Source organism: Pelobates fuscus, chromosome 2, assembly GCF_036172605.1.
Source record: "Pelobates fuscus isolate aPelFus1 chromosome 2, aPelFus1.pri, whole genome shotgun sequence".
Lineage (NCBI taxonomy): Eukaryota > Metazoa > Chordata > Amphibia > Anura > Pelobatidae > Pelobates > Pelobates fuscus.
In genome coordinates, this window is record NC_086318.1 from 424985798 (window position 1) to 425001445 (window position 15648).

General features: G+C 43.2%; 1 protein-coding gene across 1 annotated transcript in view; it reads right to left on the bottom strand.

Moving 5' to 3' along the window:
* The window catches only part of APLF (aprataxin and PNKP like factor), a 190441-nt gene that overhangs the window by 87665 nt on the left and 87128 nt on the right, over positions 1-15648 (bottom strand). Inside the window, exon 5 of the mRNA XM_063441515.1 lies at positions 12713-12842. Coding sequence (XP_063297585.1) covers positions 12713-12842 — 130 coding nt within the window. The remainder of the gene's footprint in view (positions 1-12712; positions 12843-15648) is intronic.

Genomic DNA, 15648 nt, shown 5'->3' on the forward strand with positions numbered 1-15648 from the left:
GTGTGTGTGTGTGTGTGTGTGTGTGTGTGTGTGTGTGTGTGTGTGTGTGTGTGTGTGTGTGTGTGTGTGTGTGTGTGTGTGTGTGTGTGTGTGTGTGTGTGTGTGTGTGTGTGTGTGTATTTAGAAGGCGGGGCGGGGGGGAAGGGTTGGGTTGTGCCTGAGTTTTGTCCTGCCTAGGGCAGCACAAAACCAGGATACACCACTGCATACCAGGACAATAAAACACAGTTGGCCTCTGATCACAAATGCAACAGCAATTACTAAAAAAATAAAAAATAAAAAAAAAATGTAGCAAAAAATGTAATACAAAATACCATAGCACCTCTTTAAGAAATACAATCCCTTCTTTGTTGATAAAAAGTTTAAATACATAGAGGGCATTGATGGTTATATAAAGTGAATTAAGTTATATATAAACAAAACAAGCCAAAAAAGAGGCAGAAGTGAATACACTTTATTGTATTTTTCCAACCTTTTTGTAAGTCTTGAAAGTGCTTAGTAAAATGTTGAACAAACATCACTGTTGGCGGTGGACAACCGTATATGGGCATCAGCAGAGCAAAGGCAACAGTATCCAAAATGGGATCAATTTATCATCAGAATAAATCAAATCCAAACATAATTTTATATGTTATACGAGAATGGTTGACTTACTTAACACATGGGATTAAATGCGTTACTTGCCAACATGTAATTTAAAATATAAGCAATGAAGGGTACTAAAATTCTACAAAACAAAAAACTGCTAAATACTGAAATAAATTATTAAATTATACACACACACACACGTAAGAATTTAAAGCCAAACTTGCATTATTATATGCAGCCATATGTTAACAAAAATGGGCGAATATTAAACGAAGAGATACATCTACTGCAAAATAAGGTGTAATGGCGAAGGTAACAGATGTCAATATTCAGGAACATGCCGCTGTATGGACTGAAAGGTCACGTTAAGTGATTTGAAAGAACATAGAATTCCTGATTATCTATTCGGCATGTGAGCTGCTTACCTCCCGCACAGTGTCTTCTATCTTGCTTACAGCATGGTTTCCCTTTGGAGCGAAGCTCTTTATACACGTTATTTTTGTCTGCAGGATTTATAATGTTTCTTTGCAAGATAATTGCCCAGGGAGCCCCTCTCCACTTATTGGTTCTGTTGTCAATGTAAAATTACATATTCTGATCACCAACGGAAGATGAAAGTCCAATATATTGGGAGCAGCACCTCAACATTTACCAAAATGAAAGGTACTTGACATTGCATTTTTTGGTGGCATCCTCGGTTTGCTTAATGTACAAATATAATATACACACACAAAAAAAATTATAAATAAATAAATAAAAACAAAAACTATGTTTACAAAAGCTTCAGAAGGTCAGAAAAAATAAAAAACAAAAGTGTACTTTATGGTCGTATTTCGAACTCCTACAATTTTTTTGTATGTAAAACTAACTGCTGGCAATGGTTTCAAAAACAAGCAATACAAATAGTAGGGTGTTTCATATACTGTATGCCAATACGATGCAGTGCACTCATACAGAACAACCAAAAGGGAGTTATCAAGCCATAACGGCACACTTCAAAAAGTGATCTTTAATGATGTGTGAAATCAACATCATACAATACAGTTAAGCATTGATTAATGTATAAATCATCGTAAAAATCCCAAATGAGTCAAGAGATTCCAAGGCCATCTTGAAGCATTGTAACATTTTGGTCTATAAGGATAAATAAATTGTCTAAGTTAACAACATCGGAAAAACTCATCAAAGCAGAACTGTTCCTGTTTCCATCTGTTTTATTTTACAGTTCAGTGATTCAGTCAGTTTGGTGCATGTAAAGAATTAGCAGAATTGGTTAAAGAGAAATTCTCACTTCTCAGGTTGTTCTAACCCCTAATGATGGAGGCAATTGTAGAAGTTCTGATCCAAACAAAATCTAGAATTTAAGCTATATGTCGGTGTACCTCTATATATTATAATTTACCTCTCTCCTATTAAGTGCCCCCACATTTATAACAGATCACTTTGTTCAAATATGAAACAATTTAATATGAATAAAATAAAAATAAAAAATGCTCTATGTACACGGCACTCGGGCCCTGCAGACAACACTGACCTCCTGGGTCTGTCCTATGTGGGATGGCCTTACAGACAGGCTGGCGTGCATTTAAGCTAGGCTGGCCTGACAGTACTTTGTTCGGATCCTACGTCTTTCTGGGTGGGTCGCACGTTTGGCCAGAGACAGTGATGCGCTTCACTTTAACCCCTTCCACTGGCGTCGTGATTCTTGGGATGCCTGAGTGGGTAGGTATGTGTCAGGTATCCAGAGATCAAGTACAGAAACAAGGAAAGCAGGATATAGGAACACGATGGATTTGAAGGGAAGGTGAATTGGCTTGGCTAATAGCATCGATCTTGAAAGAGGTGAAGCTTATCCTTGGAGACCGATGCGGTTAGGGTGAAAAGGCAAGTAAACTCTTTTTCTTTTATTTTTTTAAAACACTGGTTGCGGGGTCACGTTATCCTAAACAAGGACTAGAGCACTATAGGGTTGGGAATACACATTTGTATTCCTAAAGCTACAGTGTTCCTTTAAATAATGTTTGTAGATCTTAAACATTTTCATAAATCTAGCAGAGAAAGCCACCAATCAAATGCAGGAGGAAAACGGTCAGTCGAAAACGCGCTGTGTCTTGTGGGCTGACGAGTGGTGAGATTGTTATGCAAAGTCTTATCTGGCCCAGCATTGGTTTTTTTTGTAATAAATGTATAAATTCTGGAGTACCTAGTAGTGTCTGGATCCTGTATAACCCCTTCAGCTAGGCCTGTGAAGAGGGTATCATTTTGATGTTTCTATAAGGTCTGTCCACGGTTCTGGGCCACATGAGGGGCTGTTGTTATTACATTTACCAGACAAATTTGTCTTATGTTTTTAGTTCTTTTAATAGAAGTCTTCCTGTTTTACTAACCTTCATCATTATTGAGGAGAGTATAATTATTCTTATTATGACTGGTATTTAGCGTCAGCATATTTCATAGCGCTTTACAATATCATCAAGGGGGGGGAGATTTAACAATAAATGAGACTGTGGCGAAAGTGACCTCGCCACTGGTTTTTGGAGGGGCCTGTTTGCCAGCCTCCTGCCCTGCGACTATGGCCCTGGGATGTATTGCCCTTCTAGGAACCGATTTGGGCATATTTTATTTTATTATGCTGCTGCTGGCCCTTTAAGAACCATCTAGGGACATACTGTGGAGTTACTGGGTGGCCACCATTTCATGTATCAGAGGCACATGGTGAGAACAATGGATGAAGCACATGGTGAGAACAATGGATGGCGGCCATTTTAACTCACAGACACTGTTTGGACTTTTCTACACAGTGCCATCTCGCCGGTATTTGGTGCACAAAGACATCGTTCAGTAGTTTTAAACTACAGAACAGGGGACACATTTAAGTAATTATTTTTCATATAGCCTGTATATGTTCTGCGGAATCTGCATTAAACCGTATCTTCCAAACTACTGAACGGATCTGGGTGAATTTTGGATATGTGGTTAACCCAGATCTCCCGGTTCCGGGGATATTTTATGGGGTTATTGCAATGTTTTGGGGTCCCTGTGATATGTTTTATAATACTGTATTTCTCTGCCTGTGATAATTATATTAACCATTGTGTTCAGTAATCATATCACAGGCAGAGGGGAGTATTTTGTGTGGGAGTGTGTGTGTATTGTACGGATTGATTGGTTGTATTTCAAAACCCTGTGTGCAGTATTATGTTTGTAGAATGTGAATAAAAGAGGCTGTATGTGCCAGTACAGTCAGTTCTACTTCACCCTCAATCTGAGTCCTGTCTCTTATCTGCTACAAGAGATTGCTATGCTCTGCATATTCCCTTGCTATAATTACTGAGCTCTTGTAAGAGCTTGTTCCTGTCTTGCTCTCTGAAGGAGTCTACGGTAGTTATGGTGTCTGCTGGAGTGCTTGGAGCCCTCAGGAAGCGCTAGGAGCATTCTTCAAGGGAGGTACCAAGTCGGGGTGCCAGGTGATCTGTTACAGAGACAATTCCAAAAACTTACAGGAATAGGTTGAAGAGGGCCCTGCTCAAACAAGCTTAACGTCTACAGGAGGTAAGGCGTAAAACACAAGATGGCAGGCAGGGGACAATCAAATAAGGTGGAGTGAAGCAGAGCTGGAGAGAATAGAGTGCTGCCCTTAAGGAGAGCGCAAGGGACAGGTATGTGAGGTAGAGATTACTCTGGGAGAGTATTGTTTGTTTTCTGGACCTGCTATTTTGAAAACTTCAGTGTTTATGTCTATTATATTTGGATATGAGATCCATCGTATGGTTTTTTTTACAGGAAGTGCGTGGGCACTTCTTGTTTTTTTATTGTATATTACAAGCTCTTTCGCCATGGGTAGAACAACCAATCAGAATGATGCTTCTGGCTCTGCACAAGAAGCTACAAAACACTTAAAGTACACAAAGTATCAGGCATACAAGTTATACCAGAACCATGAGCAACCGCATCATCTTATAGTACAAGATGGACGGGAAGGTTTCCAGTATTGATATTAGCTCAGGATGTCACAGACGTTAAATGGGATGAAATGATATATGTTATACTATATGAGACAAATGATATTAAATGACAAATGAATGTTGATTTGTGTCAAATGGTGTATCCAAGACTGACACAGCCTGAGACACCCACACAGATTCTGTGAGTCTTCATGTTTCAGCTGCAAATCAGATGTTAAATACTGCACAGTATTGAGATTAATAAATAGAAAAACATATATTAACACTTATGCATAGATCTTTTGCTAGCCTCATATACTTAACCTCTATCACTGTCCAGAAAGGCTATGTGCTGGTATAAACATTTTAACAGTATATTAGCAGGTTGGTTTTTTTTAATAATACAGTTTTTCACTGTAAGCTAATAGCAGTCAGTGTCCTTAAAGCGGGTGTCAGGCCTTCAGCGTGTACTCTGCCAACCTCTGCCAGTGCACATTGCCACTCATATCTGGTCTCACAGTAGCTTGCATGCATAGTACCACTAATCCAAAAATAGAATGACAGGCAGAGGCAGGCCACCCCGCAGGGGCCATCATGGTCGTGGTGCTGTGATTCCCTTTTGCCCTAGAATAATGCCCAGTTTTCAGAAAAGTTCTGAGGACATAGTTGACTGGCTAACACAGGACACCCAATCTTCTACAGGTTCCGCTCGGAACCTTGACGCACCATCCTCCTCCAGCTTAGCTTCGGGCACCTCTCAAGATACCACTCACCCACCTGCCGCCACCACCACCAACACTAGCACCACAGCCGCTTCACTTGGTCTGTCAGAGGAGTTATTCACACATCCGTTTGAAGAAATGAGTGATGCGCAACCATTATTGTCAGAGGATGTAGATAACAGGGATATGTCTCAGGCAGGCAGCATTACACACATGGACGTACGGTGTGATGATGATGATGTTGTACCCGCTGCTGCTTCCTTTGCTGAGTTGTCAGATACAAGTGAAGCGGTTGATGATGACGATGCGTCCATGGATGTCACGTGGGTGCCCACTAGAAGAGAAGAAGAACAGGGCGAAAGTTCAGATGGGGAGACAGAGAGGAGGAGGAGGAGACGAGTTGGAAGCAGGGGGAGGTCGTCGCAAGGAGCTAGTGGCACAGTCAGACAGCATGCATCGGCACCCGGGGTCAGCCCGACAGCACGCCAATCAACGCATGCTTTGTCCACCACCAGAATGCCGTCATTGCAGAGCTCAGCAGTGTGGCATTTTTTTTGTGTCTGCCTCTGACAACAGCAATGCCATTTGCAACCTGTGCCAAAAGAAACTGAGTCGTGGGAAGTCCAACACCCACCTAGGTACAACTGCTTTGCGTAGGCACATGATCGCACATCACAAACGACTATGGGATCAACACATGAGTACAAGCAGCACACAAACTGAAAGCCGCCATCCTCCTCCTGGTCCAGCATCTTCAGCCACGTCAACCACTACGGTCCTCCTTGCCCCCTCTCAACCATCCGCCACTCCGTCTCTCGCCTTGAGCAGTTCCCGCTCATCTGCCCACAGTCAGGTGTCTGCCAAGGACATGTTTGAGCGTAAGAAGCCAATGTCAGAAAGTCACCCCCTTGCCCAGCGTCTGACAGCTGGCTTGTCTGAACCATTAGCCCGCCAGCTTTTACCATACAAGCTGGTGGGGTCTGAGGCGTTCAAAAAATTTTTAAGCTATTGGGACACCGCAGTTGAAGGTACCCGGACAAAATTTCTTTGCACAAAAGGCAATCCCCAACCTGTACTCTATTGTGCAAAAGGAAGTCTGGCACACAGTGTTGGGGCAAGGGTCCATCTGACCACTGATACCTGGTCTGCAAAGCATGGTCAGGGCAGGTATATCACCTACACTGCGCATTGGGTAAACCTGCTGACTGCTGCCAAGCATGGAATGCGTGGCTCTGCAGAGGAGTTGGTGACACCGCCACGACTTGCAGGCAGGCCTGCTGCCACCTCCTCTACTCCTCCTACTCCATCCTCTTCCATAACCTCCTCGGCTGAGTCCTCTTCTGCTGCTGCGTCTTGCTCCACATCAACGGCAACCCCCCAGCTCCCCAGGTACTTTTCCACATCCCGGATACGGCAGTGTCACGCCGTCTTGGGTTTGACTTGCTTGAAAGCAGAGAGTCACACCGGACCAGCTCTCCTGTCCGCCCTGAACGCACAGGTGGAAAAGTGGCTGACTCCGTACCAACTGGAGATCGGCAAAGTAGTTTGTGACAACGTAAGAAATTTGTTGGCGGCATTGAATTTGGGCAAGTTAACACATGTACCGTGCATGGCACATGTGTGTAATCTAATCGTACAGTGCTTTGTGCATAAGTACCCAGGCTTACAGGACGTCCTGAAGCAGGCCAGGATCGGCTTGGGGATGTCCGGAGGAGTACTCACAGATCACTGTTCAAGGTCTGTTTGTCTGGATAACCTGTCAGCATTGCCATTTTGCTTCCCAGGGCGATAGTGAATTGTAAAGTCAAAAGGCTGTAGCGCCAAACTCCAGCGCAAAAGCCTGGCATTGTCTCCTGACACCCTGTTCAGCCACACCAACGGGTTGTGATCTGTGAGTAAGGTAAACGGTTGTCCATACAAGTAAGGTTGCAGCTTTTTGAGGGCCCACACCACCGCCAGGCACTCCTTTTCAATGGCAGTGTATCTACTTCCCTGGGCAAAAGTTTCCGGCTTAGATAAGCCCCGGGTCGCTGGCCGCCATCTGCTCCGACTTGGCTCAGTACTGCTCCCAATCCAAACATAGAAGCGTCTGTATGGACGAGAAAGCGTTTAGTTGGATCAGGAGGAGAAAGTACAGGTGATTTAATGAGCGCCGTCTTGAGTTGTTGGAAGGCCTGTTCACACTCTGGGGCCCATACTACTATCTTGGGGAGGTTTTTACGTGTTAGATCCGTGAGGTTTAGCTAGGGTGCTGTAATTCGCTACAAATTTCCTGTAGTACCCTGCGGTACCCAGGAATGCGAGGACCTGGGTTTTAGTGCGGGGGGTTGGCCACTTGGCGACTGCCTCTATTTTAGCGGGTTCTGGTTTCTGTAGCAGGCTCCCGACTCTGTGCCCCAAGTATTGAACTTCTGCCATTCCTATATTGCACTTACTGGGCTTTAGGGTTAGTCCAGCCTCCCTAATCCGGTCTAGTACGGCTCCTATGTGGGTCAGGTGTTCGGGCCAGGAGCAGCTAAAAATGGCTATATCATCCAAGTAGGCGCAGGCATACTCCTGAAACCCATCCAGTAGCCGATCTACCATCCTCTGAAAGTTAGCCGGGGCATTCTTTATCCCGAATGGCATGACCTTAAACTGATACAGGCCAAACGGGGTGACAAATGCCGACTTGTGGATGGCGTCCTCGGCTAATGGAATCTGCCAGTACCCCTTGCACAGATCTATTGTGGTGAGGTACTGGCCTCTGGCCATTTTGTCTAGGAGCTTGTCTATCCGGGGCATAGGGTAGGCGTCTGAGGTTGTTTTATAGTTTAGCCTCCGGTAGTCTACACAGAAACGGGTCGTGCCGTCCCGTTTCGGTACTAGTACTACCGGGGAGGCCCAGGGGCTGTCAGAGTGTTCTATCACCCCATACTGCATCATTTCCTCAATTTCTTTCCGCATATTTTCTTTAACTGCTTCGGGTATGCGATAGGCGGTTTGGCGAAGGGGGGTCTGGTCTAGGGTTTCAACTTTGTGAGTGGTTAACGGAGTGTACCCAGGTAGGTTGGAAAATGTGTCCCCCTTGTCCTGGATTAGTCTTTGGACCTGGGTTCGCTCCTGGGGGTCTAACCGTTCTCCTAACTGTACTTCTCCCAGGTCTCCGCTCTGGCCCTCTTGTTCTAGGAGATCTGGGAGTGGCAAATTATCATAATCTTCAGTGGCAGGTGCACAGATCGCGGTTACCTCTTCCGTGCGCTCGTGGTATGGCTTGAGCATGTTCACATGGAGCATGCGCTTGCCTCCCATGCCTGTGACCGCACCGATCACAAAGGTGGTATCACAAACCTGCTCTACCACCTTGTATGGGCCCTGCCAGGAAGCCTGCAGCTTGTCCTTTTGGACAGTGTCAATCCATATCTGCCAAGTGACCCTATGTAGGGGGAACAGTCCCTATTCTGCTCTGTGTCAGTGTGTATCAGGGTCCCTGAGGACAGGTGTCAATCCATATCTGCCAAGTGACCCTATGTAGGGGGAACAGTCCCTATTCTGCTCTGTGTCAGTGTGTATCATTGTCCCTGAGGACAGGTGTCAATCCATATCTGCCAAGTGACCCTATGTAGGGGGAACAGTCTCTATTCTGCTCTGTGTCAGTGTGTATCAGGTATCCTTAGGATAGGTGTCAATCCATATCTGCCAAGTGACCCTATGTAGGAGGGACAGTCCCCATTCTGCTCTGTGTCAGTGTGTATCAGGGTCTCTGAGGACAGGTGTCAATCCATATCTGCCAAGTGACCCTATGTAGGGGGAACAGTCCCTATTCTGCTCTGTGTCAGTGTGTATCAGGGTCTCTGAGGACAGGTGTCAATCCATATCCATTGTGATTTAGGAATGTTAGGTGATTTATGCCCTTTATGGATTAAAACCAGACTCTGCATCAACTGTGTAATTTTCCATGGGAGTTTTGCCATGGATCCCCCTCCGGCATGCCACAGTCCAGGTGTTAGTCCCCTTGAAACAACTGTTCCATCACTATTGTGGCCAGAAAGAGTCCCTGTGGGTTTTAAAATTCGCCTGCCCATTGAAGTCAATGGCGGTACGCCCGGTTCACGAACGTTTGGGGAAGTTTGCGTCTGCCATTCGCGAACCGAAAATTGTGTGTTCGCGATATCACTAACAGGCAATGTGCACAGCTGTTCCCAGCTTGTTTTTGGAAGCCTAAAATAAAACATTATCAATGTTTATAATAAAATTCTATACGTCCTTATATAGAGCGCAATCATCTTATTTCCATTGTTTATATATGTATGTATATTTATATTCATGCATACAATCATTTTCTGTATTTCCCAGATAAAGACCTGTTGGTTTTGGAGTAGAGAAATTCTGTTTTCATGGCTTCCATAAATATTACTAATTTTCCATAAATCTTGACACGCTTTTCTTTTAAGTTTAAGTAGGCAGCGCAATTTCATCCGTCAGCAAGGCCACATGGGAACTGATTGCAATCACTTATTACAATGCATTCAGATGGTTCAGATTGCTATAAACCTCTTGCTACAGTACTCAAAACATTTTGCATTTCTGAAGAACCCAAGTGAGCCAGCAGGTGGTTATATAGAAAGTTACATCTGCTGGAGGATATAAAATATCATGAAGCACAGCGGTTCTGGTAACAGCGGCAATCTTCATCATCATTTAAGAAAAGACGAATGAACACATTTTATTTAAGGCTCTTCCTTTAAATACAATGCAGCAAAAAGAAGGCACCCCAGGGCTCAGATTTTTAATCTTTAAACCTCTACTTCTAACAATATAACTTCAAAATATATCAAATTAATTATTATCAATAATGTGCGTAATGACAGCCAGTTTCCACAAACAAAGGTGATAATTGTGCAGAAGATGCTAAAGGGTAAATCTAAAGAATATTCTTCACTAGGATGCAAATGTGTGATCATACAGAGAAAAAATATTTTACTTTACTCCTCAACGATATAGTTTCTTGACATTTCTTGCCATTATCTGTTGGGCAGTGGCTTGGAAGTCACAATCAACTCCTGTTCTTTCATCATCCACATCAAGGTACGGAAGCAGATAAACTATGCACGGTGCATGGAAGGAACACTATAGCATTAAGATTCCAAACATGTATAGTGTTTCTATGCCAATTTAGGTGTGCGTGCATGTCCCATGAGGGTTTGAAAGGCGAGTTTTATTCACCTTTCTTACTTCGACGCACTAGTCTCACCGTGGCTGCTCGGTCAGTCTGGCTGAGATTATCAAGACTCATGATCTCAGCAAAACCAATACTTCCTCAAAGTTAAGCATTAAAAGGCTAGTGCGCATGTACAGCAAATCCCTACACTGCGCCAATCAAATGCGCTCTATGAGCAGCATTTGATTGAGAAGAGAATCTGGCTCCGTTCTCAGAGGGGAAGTGCCTCTAGTAGTAGTCAGTGTGACAGCCACTAGAGGAGTGTTTAGTTTTGCAGGTTTAAAGAACCATTTATTTGAGATTAAGTGGTCTGTGTGCATTTAGCGGTCCTTTAACCATCACTTTTTCTAATGTAGTCAATGAACAGCTGAATGTTTGCACTTTTCACGAATGAGCAACGGAAATTAATTCCTATATTCAAATCACTGTACAGATTTCCCAGCCACATCCTGCTTGATGATGACATTACCTAACAGAGCTGATAGAAGCGTGAGAAGATGTAGCAGTGTTGGACTTTGCTTCTGGTGAACAAAAAGATGAATTATTGCTTCATATGTGACTGAAGTGCCCCTTATATGCAGTAACGACTAGCCTTGGCATGCCAGATTTTCCAGAACTAAACGTCTATATAAAATTTTAGGGATGCACAGTACTGTTAATGCAGCTCAGAAATATCAGGGCTGCTTAGGTAAGCCATGGCACCCTTTAATATGCAACACTCTAAATAGCTGAAACCTCAAAATCATGTATATTTTTTGTTTATTTTTAAAGGGATACTATATAGTCCCAGGAATGCAAAGCTGTATTCCTGGTACTATAGCTTCCTCTGCCTCCCCCCTCCCTCACGCCTCTCTCCACGCCGCGCAATTATAGGGTTAAAAAAAATAAATCAAAAGGTCCGGTAACATTCCGGGAGCGTCTCTAGTGTAGACTGGTAGACAGCTGCTAGAGGCTAGACAGCCCTCTAAAGTGCAATAGGAACACTGTACCCAGACCACTTTAACCCCTTAAGGACCAAACGTCTGGAATAAAATGGAATCATGATATGTCACACATGTCATGTCATGTGTCCTTAAGGGGTTAATGGGAGATTTACAAGTGGTAATCAGTACCTAAAATTGTTGTTTATACACATAGGCATGCACAGCCTATTGCATTAGGGTGTGCACCCTAAAGCACAAACACACGCTACATGTGTGTATGTATGTATGTGTGTGTGTGTATATATATATATATATATATATATATATATATACACACACACACACACACATATATATATATATATACACACACACACACACACACACACATACACATATATACACTGCTGTGTGTGATGTGTATGTGTGCGAGGGTGATGTGTATGTGTGCGAGGGTGATGTGTATGTGTGCGAGGGTGATGTGTATGTGTGCGAGGGTGCTGTTAGTGTGCTGTGTGCGAGGGTGCTGTTAGTGTGCTGTGTGTGAGGGTGCTGTTAGTGTGCTGTGTGTGAGGGTGCTGTTAGTGTGCTGTGTGTGAGGGTGCTGTTAGTGTGCTGTGTGTGAGGGTGCTGTTAGTGTGCTGTGTGTGAGGGTGCTGTTAGTGTGCTGTGTGTGAGGGTGCTGTTAGTGTGCTGTGTGTGTGGGTGCTGTTAGCGTGCGCTGTGTGGGTGCTGTTAGCGTGCGCTGTGTGGGTGCTGTTAGGGTGCCGTTTGTGTGCGGGTGCTGTATGTTTGGAGGGATTGTGGGGGGTGGAGGTGGGGGCAGTAAATACCCCCCCTCCCTTCTTACCTTATGTAGGGATGGGGATGCTTGCTGCCATGTGCCATCCCTGGTGGTCCAGTGGAGAGTGAACTCTAGCCTGTGGGGCTAGAGTTCACTCTCGCAAGATCTGTGCCAGTGCTCGGATAGCGCCGGCTCTGCATGAGCCGGCAGGGGAGATTCTGAGATCTCAACTGCCGGTCTCAGTCCATAGGCGTGCCACGGGGATTAGGGTGCCCAGGCACACCCCGTGCGCATGTGTATACAGTATAGAGAAAAGTTATAAAGATGCTTAGATGGAAAATTGTTTTTCATTCCAGCATTGGCCCCATCATTGAACAGAATTATGAACGCGTCTTAGTCTGTTAAAACTAAATATTGCATTAGTGAGTTAAACTCGTCTATAATTAAAACCATATTGATTTTATTCAATTAGAACTGAAAAATGAAAGAAGAAATCACTCTCCAGGTACTTTTTTCATCAGTGTAACAAGTAAAAAGCCACGCACACCTACCAGGTTTTTTAACACAGAATGGGAGGTTTTTAATTTCCAGTTCTCCCTGTAACATCCAATTGGGCAAAATTCGTTTCCTCGGGGCACAGCTGGATTTTAGATCTCTTCCTTTATATTCCTCTGCTGGTGCCTGAAAATAAAAAAATAAAAGAATCTGCAATACAGTATAGGAAACAATTTACTTCTTGTTCCTCAACAGGGAAGGAATACAGTTTATAGCAATGGAGGAATACACAATTAACTAATAGGCTAAACAAAGTCTAAAATAGGCTAAGTAATTGGCCAAACAAAGTATAAAATAGGCTAAGTGATAGATAGGCCAAACAAAGTATAAAATAGGCTAAGTGATAGGCTAAACAAAGTATAAAATAGGCTAAGTGATAGGCTAAACAAAGTATAAAATAGGCGAAGTGATAGGCCAAACAAAGTATAAAATAGGCTAAGTGATAGGCCAAACAAAGTATAAAATAGGCTAAGTGATAGGCTAACCAAAGTAGTGAGTGTGGGACAGCAAATACCGGGATGTTGATTTTCACATGTCCGCTTTAAAACTGTACCATGTTTCCTCAGAGGAGTCATTGCAGTACTGTTTGTTTTATCAGTTGGCCCTGCCGTTCGTGTTCGTTTTGTGGTTATAAGAGCCAAGGTGTTTTTGGTCAGCAGAGAATAGTGACACTGGTTGTACAGATTGTCAGTTCTGCAGTTAAATAAGGAGTGCCATACTAGGAAATGAGTAGAACTGCAGCTCGAACGTAAACTGCTGGAAAGGAGTTACATCCTTAAAGACTTGATTAAAGTATGCATGTTATACTTTTATTAATATTCGTAATCTTTTTGCATATTGTGTTAAAGCATTACTTTTTATGTGAGAGGAGTCATTAAGGAAATCTAAATCCTCTGTCCTTTTTTATCCAAAACAGAGAACATGCAGCTTATGACTTTGAAAAAGGTTTTAGAAAGCTAGCACAGAAGTGATGTTTCTAATCTGTGGCATTCTGGGCAACATGTAGGCAACTGCAACTCAAAGAAGCACTCCGGGTCAACAGGTGTTGGCAAGGTAAGCAAGTACACCTCCCCCAGATGTTTATCTACATTGTAATTCAGACAACTAAATACCATACAAATTTTCATTGCAAGGCAATACAATATATATATATATAATAAAAAAAAAATTTTTAAAAAAAGAACCAAACGGATAGACTTGGTAGAAAAATAAAAAAAAGACTACGTTTTTTGTGCTTGTGTGTAAAATACAGTATGTACGGTTTTCATTTTATTTATTTAATTCCCCCCTCAACCACACAACACCCACTCCATAAACGTGATTATTCTCTTGTATCGAAAATCTAATATGTGAAGAGTAGAAGATAAAAAGCAAAAGCGTGGAACTAAAATCTACGAAGAGACTTTGCAACAGCTTTCTATTCTATGGTTTATAAAGAGATCCCTACAGCAAAGAAAAATGAAAAGAAATTAATAAGTGCAAAGGAAAGGGTGAATCTTTCATTTAAAGGATTATAGACATGCCGCTTGTTTCATCTCATCTTGGAGCATAAGCAAAGGCTGGTGCTAGTGTGATGGACAGAAAACCGAGGCATCAAAAGAACATAAAGGTGCAATAAAAGTGAGAATTGAAAACAATTTTACAAGAAGAAAAACGCCAAGGGTGAAGAAGTCACAGCATGAATGTTAGAGCAACGTCAAGCATGGAGATAAAAATCACTATAATAGTCGCACAACAGTGAAATTGCACATACTGATTACGACAATCATCTACAATATCAAACCCAGGAGCCCGGATACAGAAAGCTATAATAAATAGGTCCGCATTCACAGTTCCAATTGCCTTAAAAAAAAAATATGCATCGTATTTACTGTGTCAGCTGGCATTGCCACTATTAAATTACCCGAGCCCAGACACTTCAATAATGAGTTGAGGGTTGCATTTTTATCTTTTGCCCAGTGTGACAAACTGCCATTTGCCACTGGGCATTGGAGAGGACTGATCGCTAGCCTCCTGCCCTGCGACTATGGCCCTGGGATGTATTGCCCTTTAAGAACTGCATTTGGGCATAATGGATTTTTGTATACAGTTTCTGGCCCTTTAACTGTGTTGTACAAAGAAAGGGTTTGTACTTTTAAACTGGCACTTCGGATGCAGTCGAAGTGCCAAAGTGGCCGCCATTAGACAGTCGAACACGTGGCGGCGGCCATTTTAATCCAGTCGAACGCGGTCAGTGGTGTGTGCCGTCAAATGTCTGGAACGGAAATCGGCCACACATTTGAACGAACACCGCTGACCTGTACCTTCCCCTGCCCTTCGACACTGCGGCTGGAGACCAAGTCCCGTTCGAAGATTCAAACACACGTTCGAACGGGACTTTGTCATTTTGGGTGTAAAATAGACCTCCAGTAGACACTTGAACCCCACGGAAACACAACCCCGGTTTCACTTCGACACTTCGACAGAAGTCGAAGTGAGTTCGACGATTCGAACGCCGCCTTCGGATGGGACTTTGTTATTTTCAGGGCAGAAATAGACCGACCACACAGCCTGAATCTGTGGAACTGTTTTGGGCATGCAAACAGGCATGCGGTCGGTCCAAAGAGACTTTTTAATATCTCTGGAACCACTGAACGGATTTTCACAAATTTTGAATATGTTGTTCCACAGGTTGTGTTGTTCATAAAAAATTTTTATTCATGTACGATGTAAAATGAGAAAGTTATTAAAATGCATAAAAAGTATGATTTTTCAGCTTGGAGATAATTGAGTAGATACAGTAAGAAACTCAATCATCTCCCAAGCAGAGGGGAGGGAATCTGTGGGATGTAACCGATATCTGATTGGTTACTGCCTAATTGCCTGTGGGCGTCTCCCTTGCAGGGGAGCACTGCATAAAAGCAGAGTACCTGCCATTAAACCAGAGATCTTC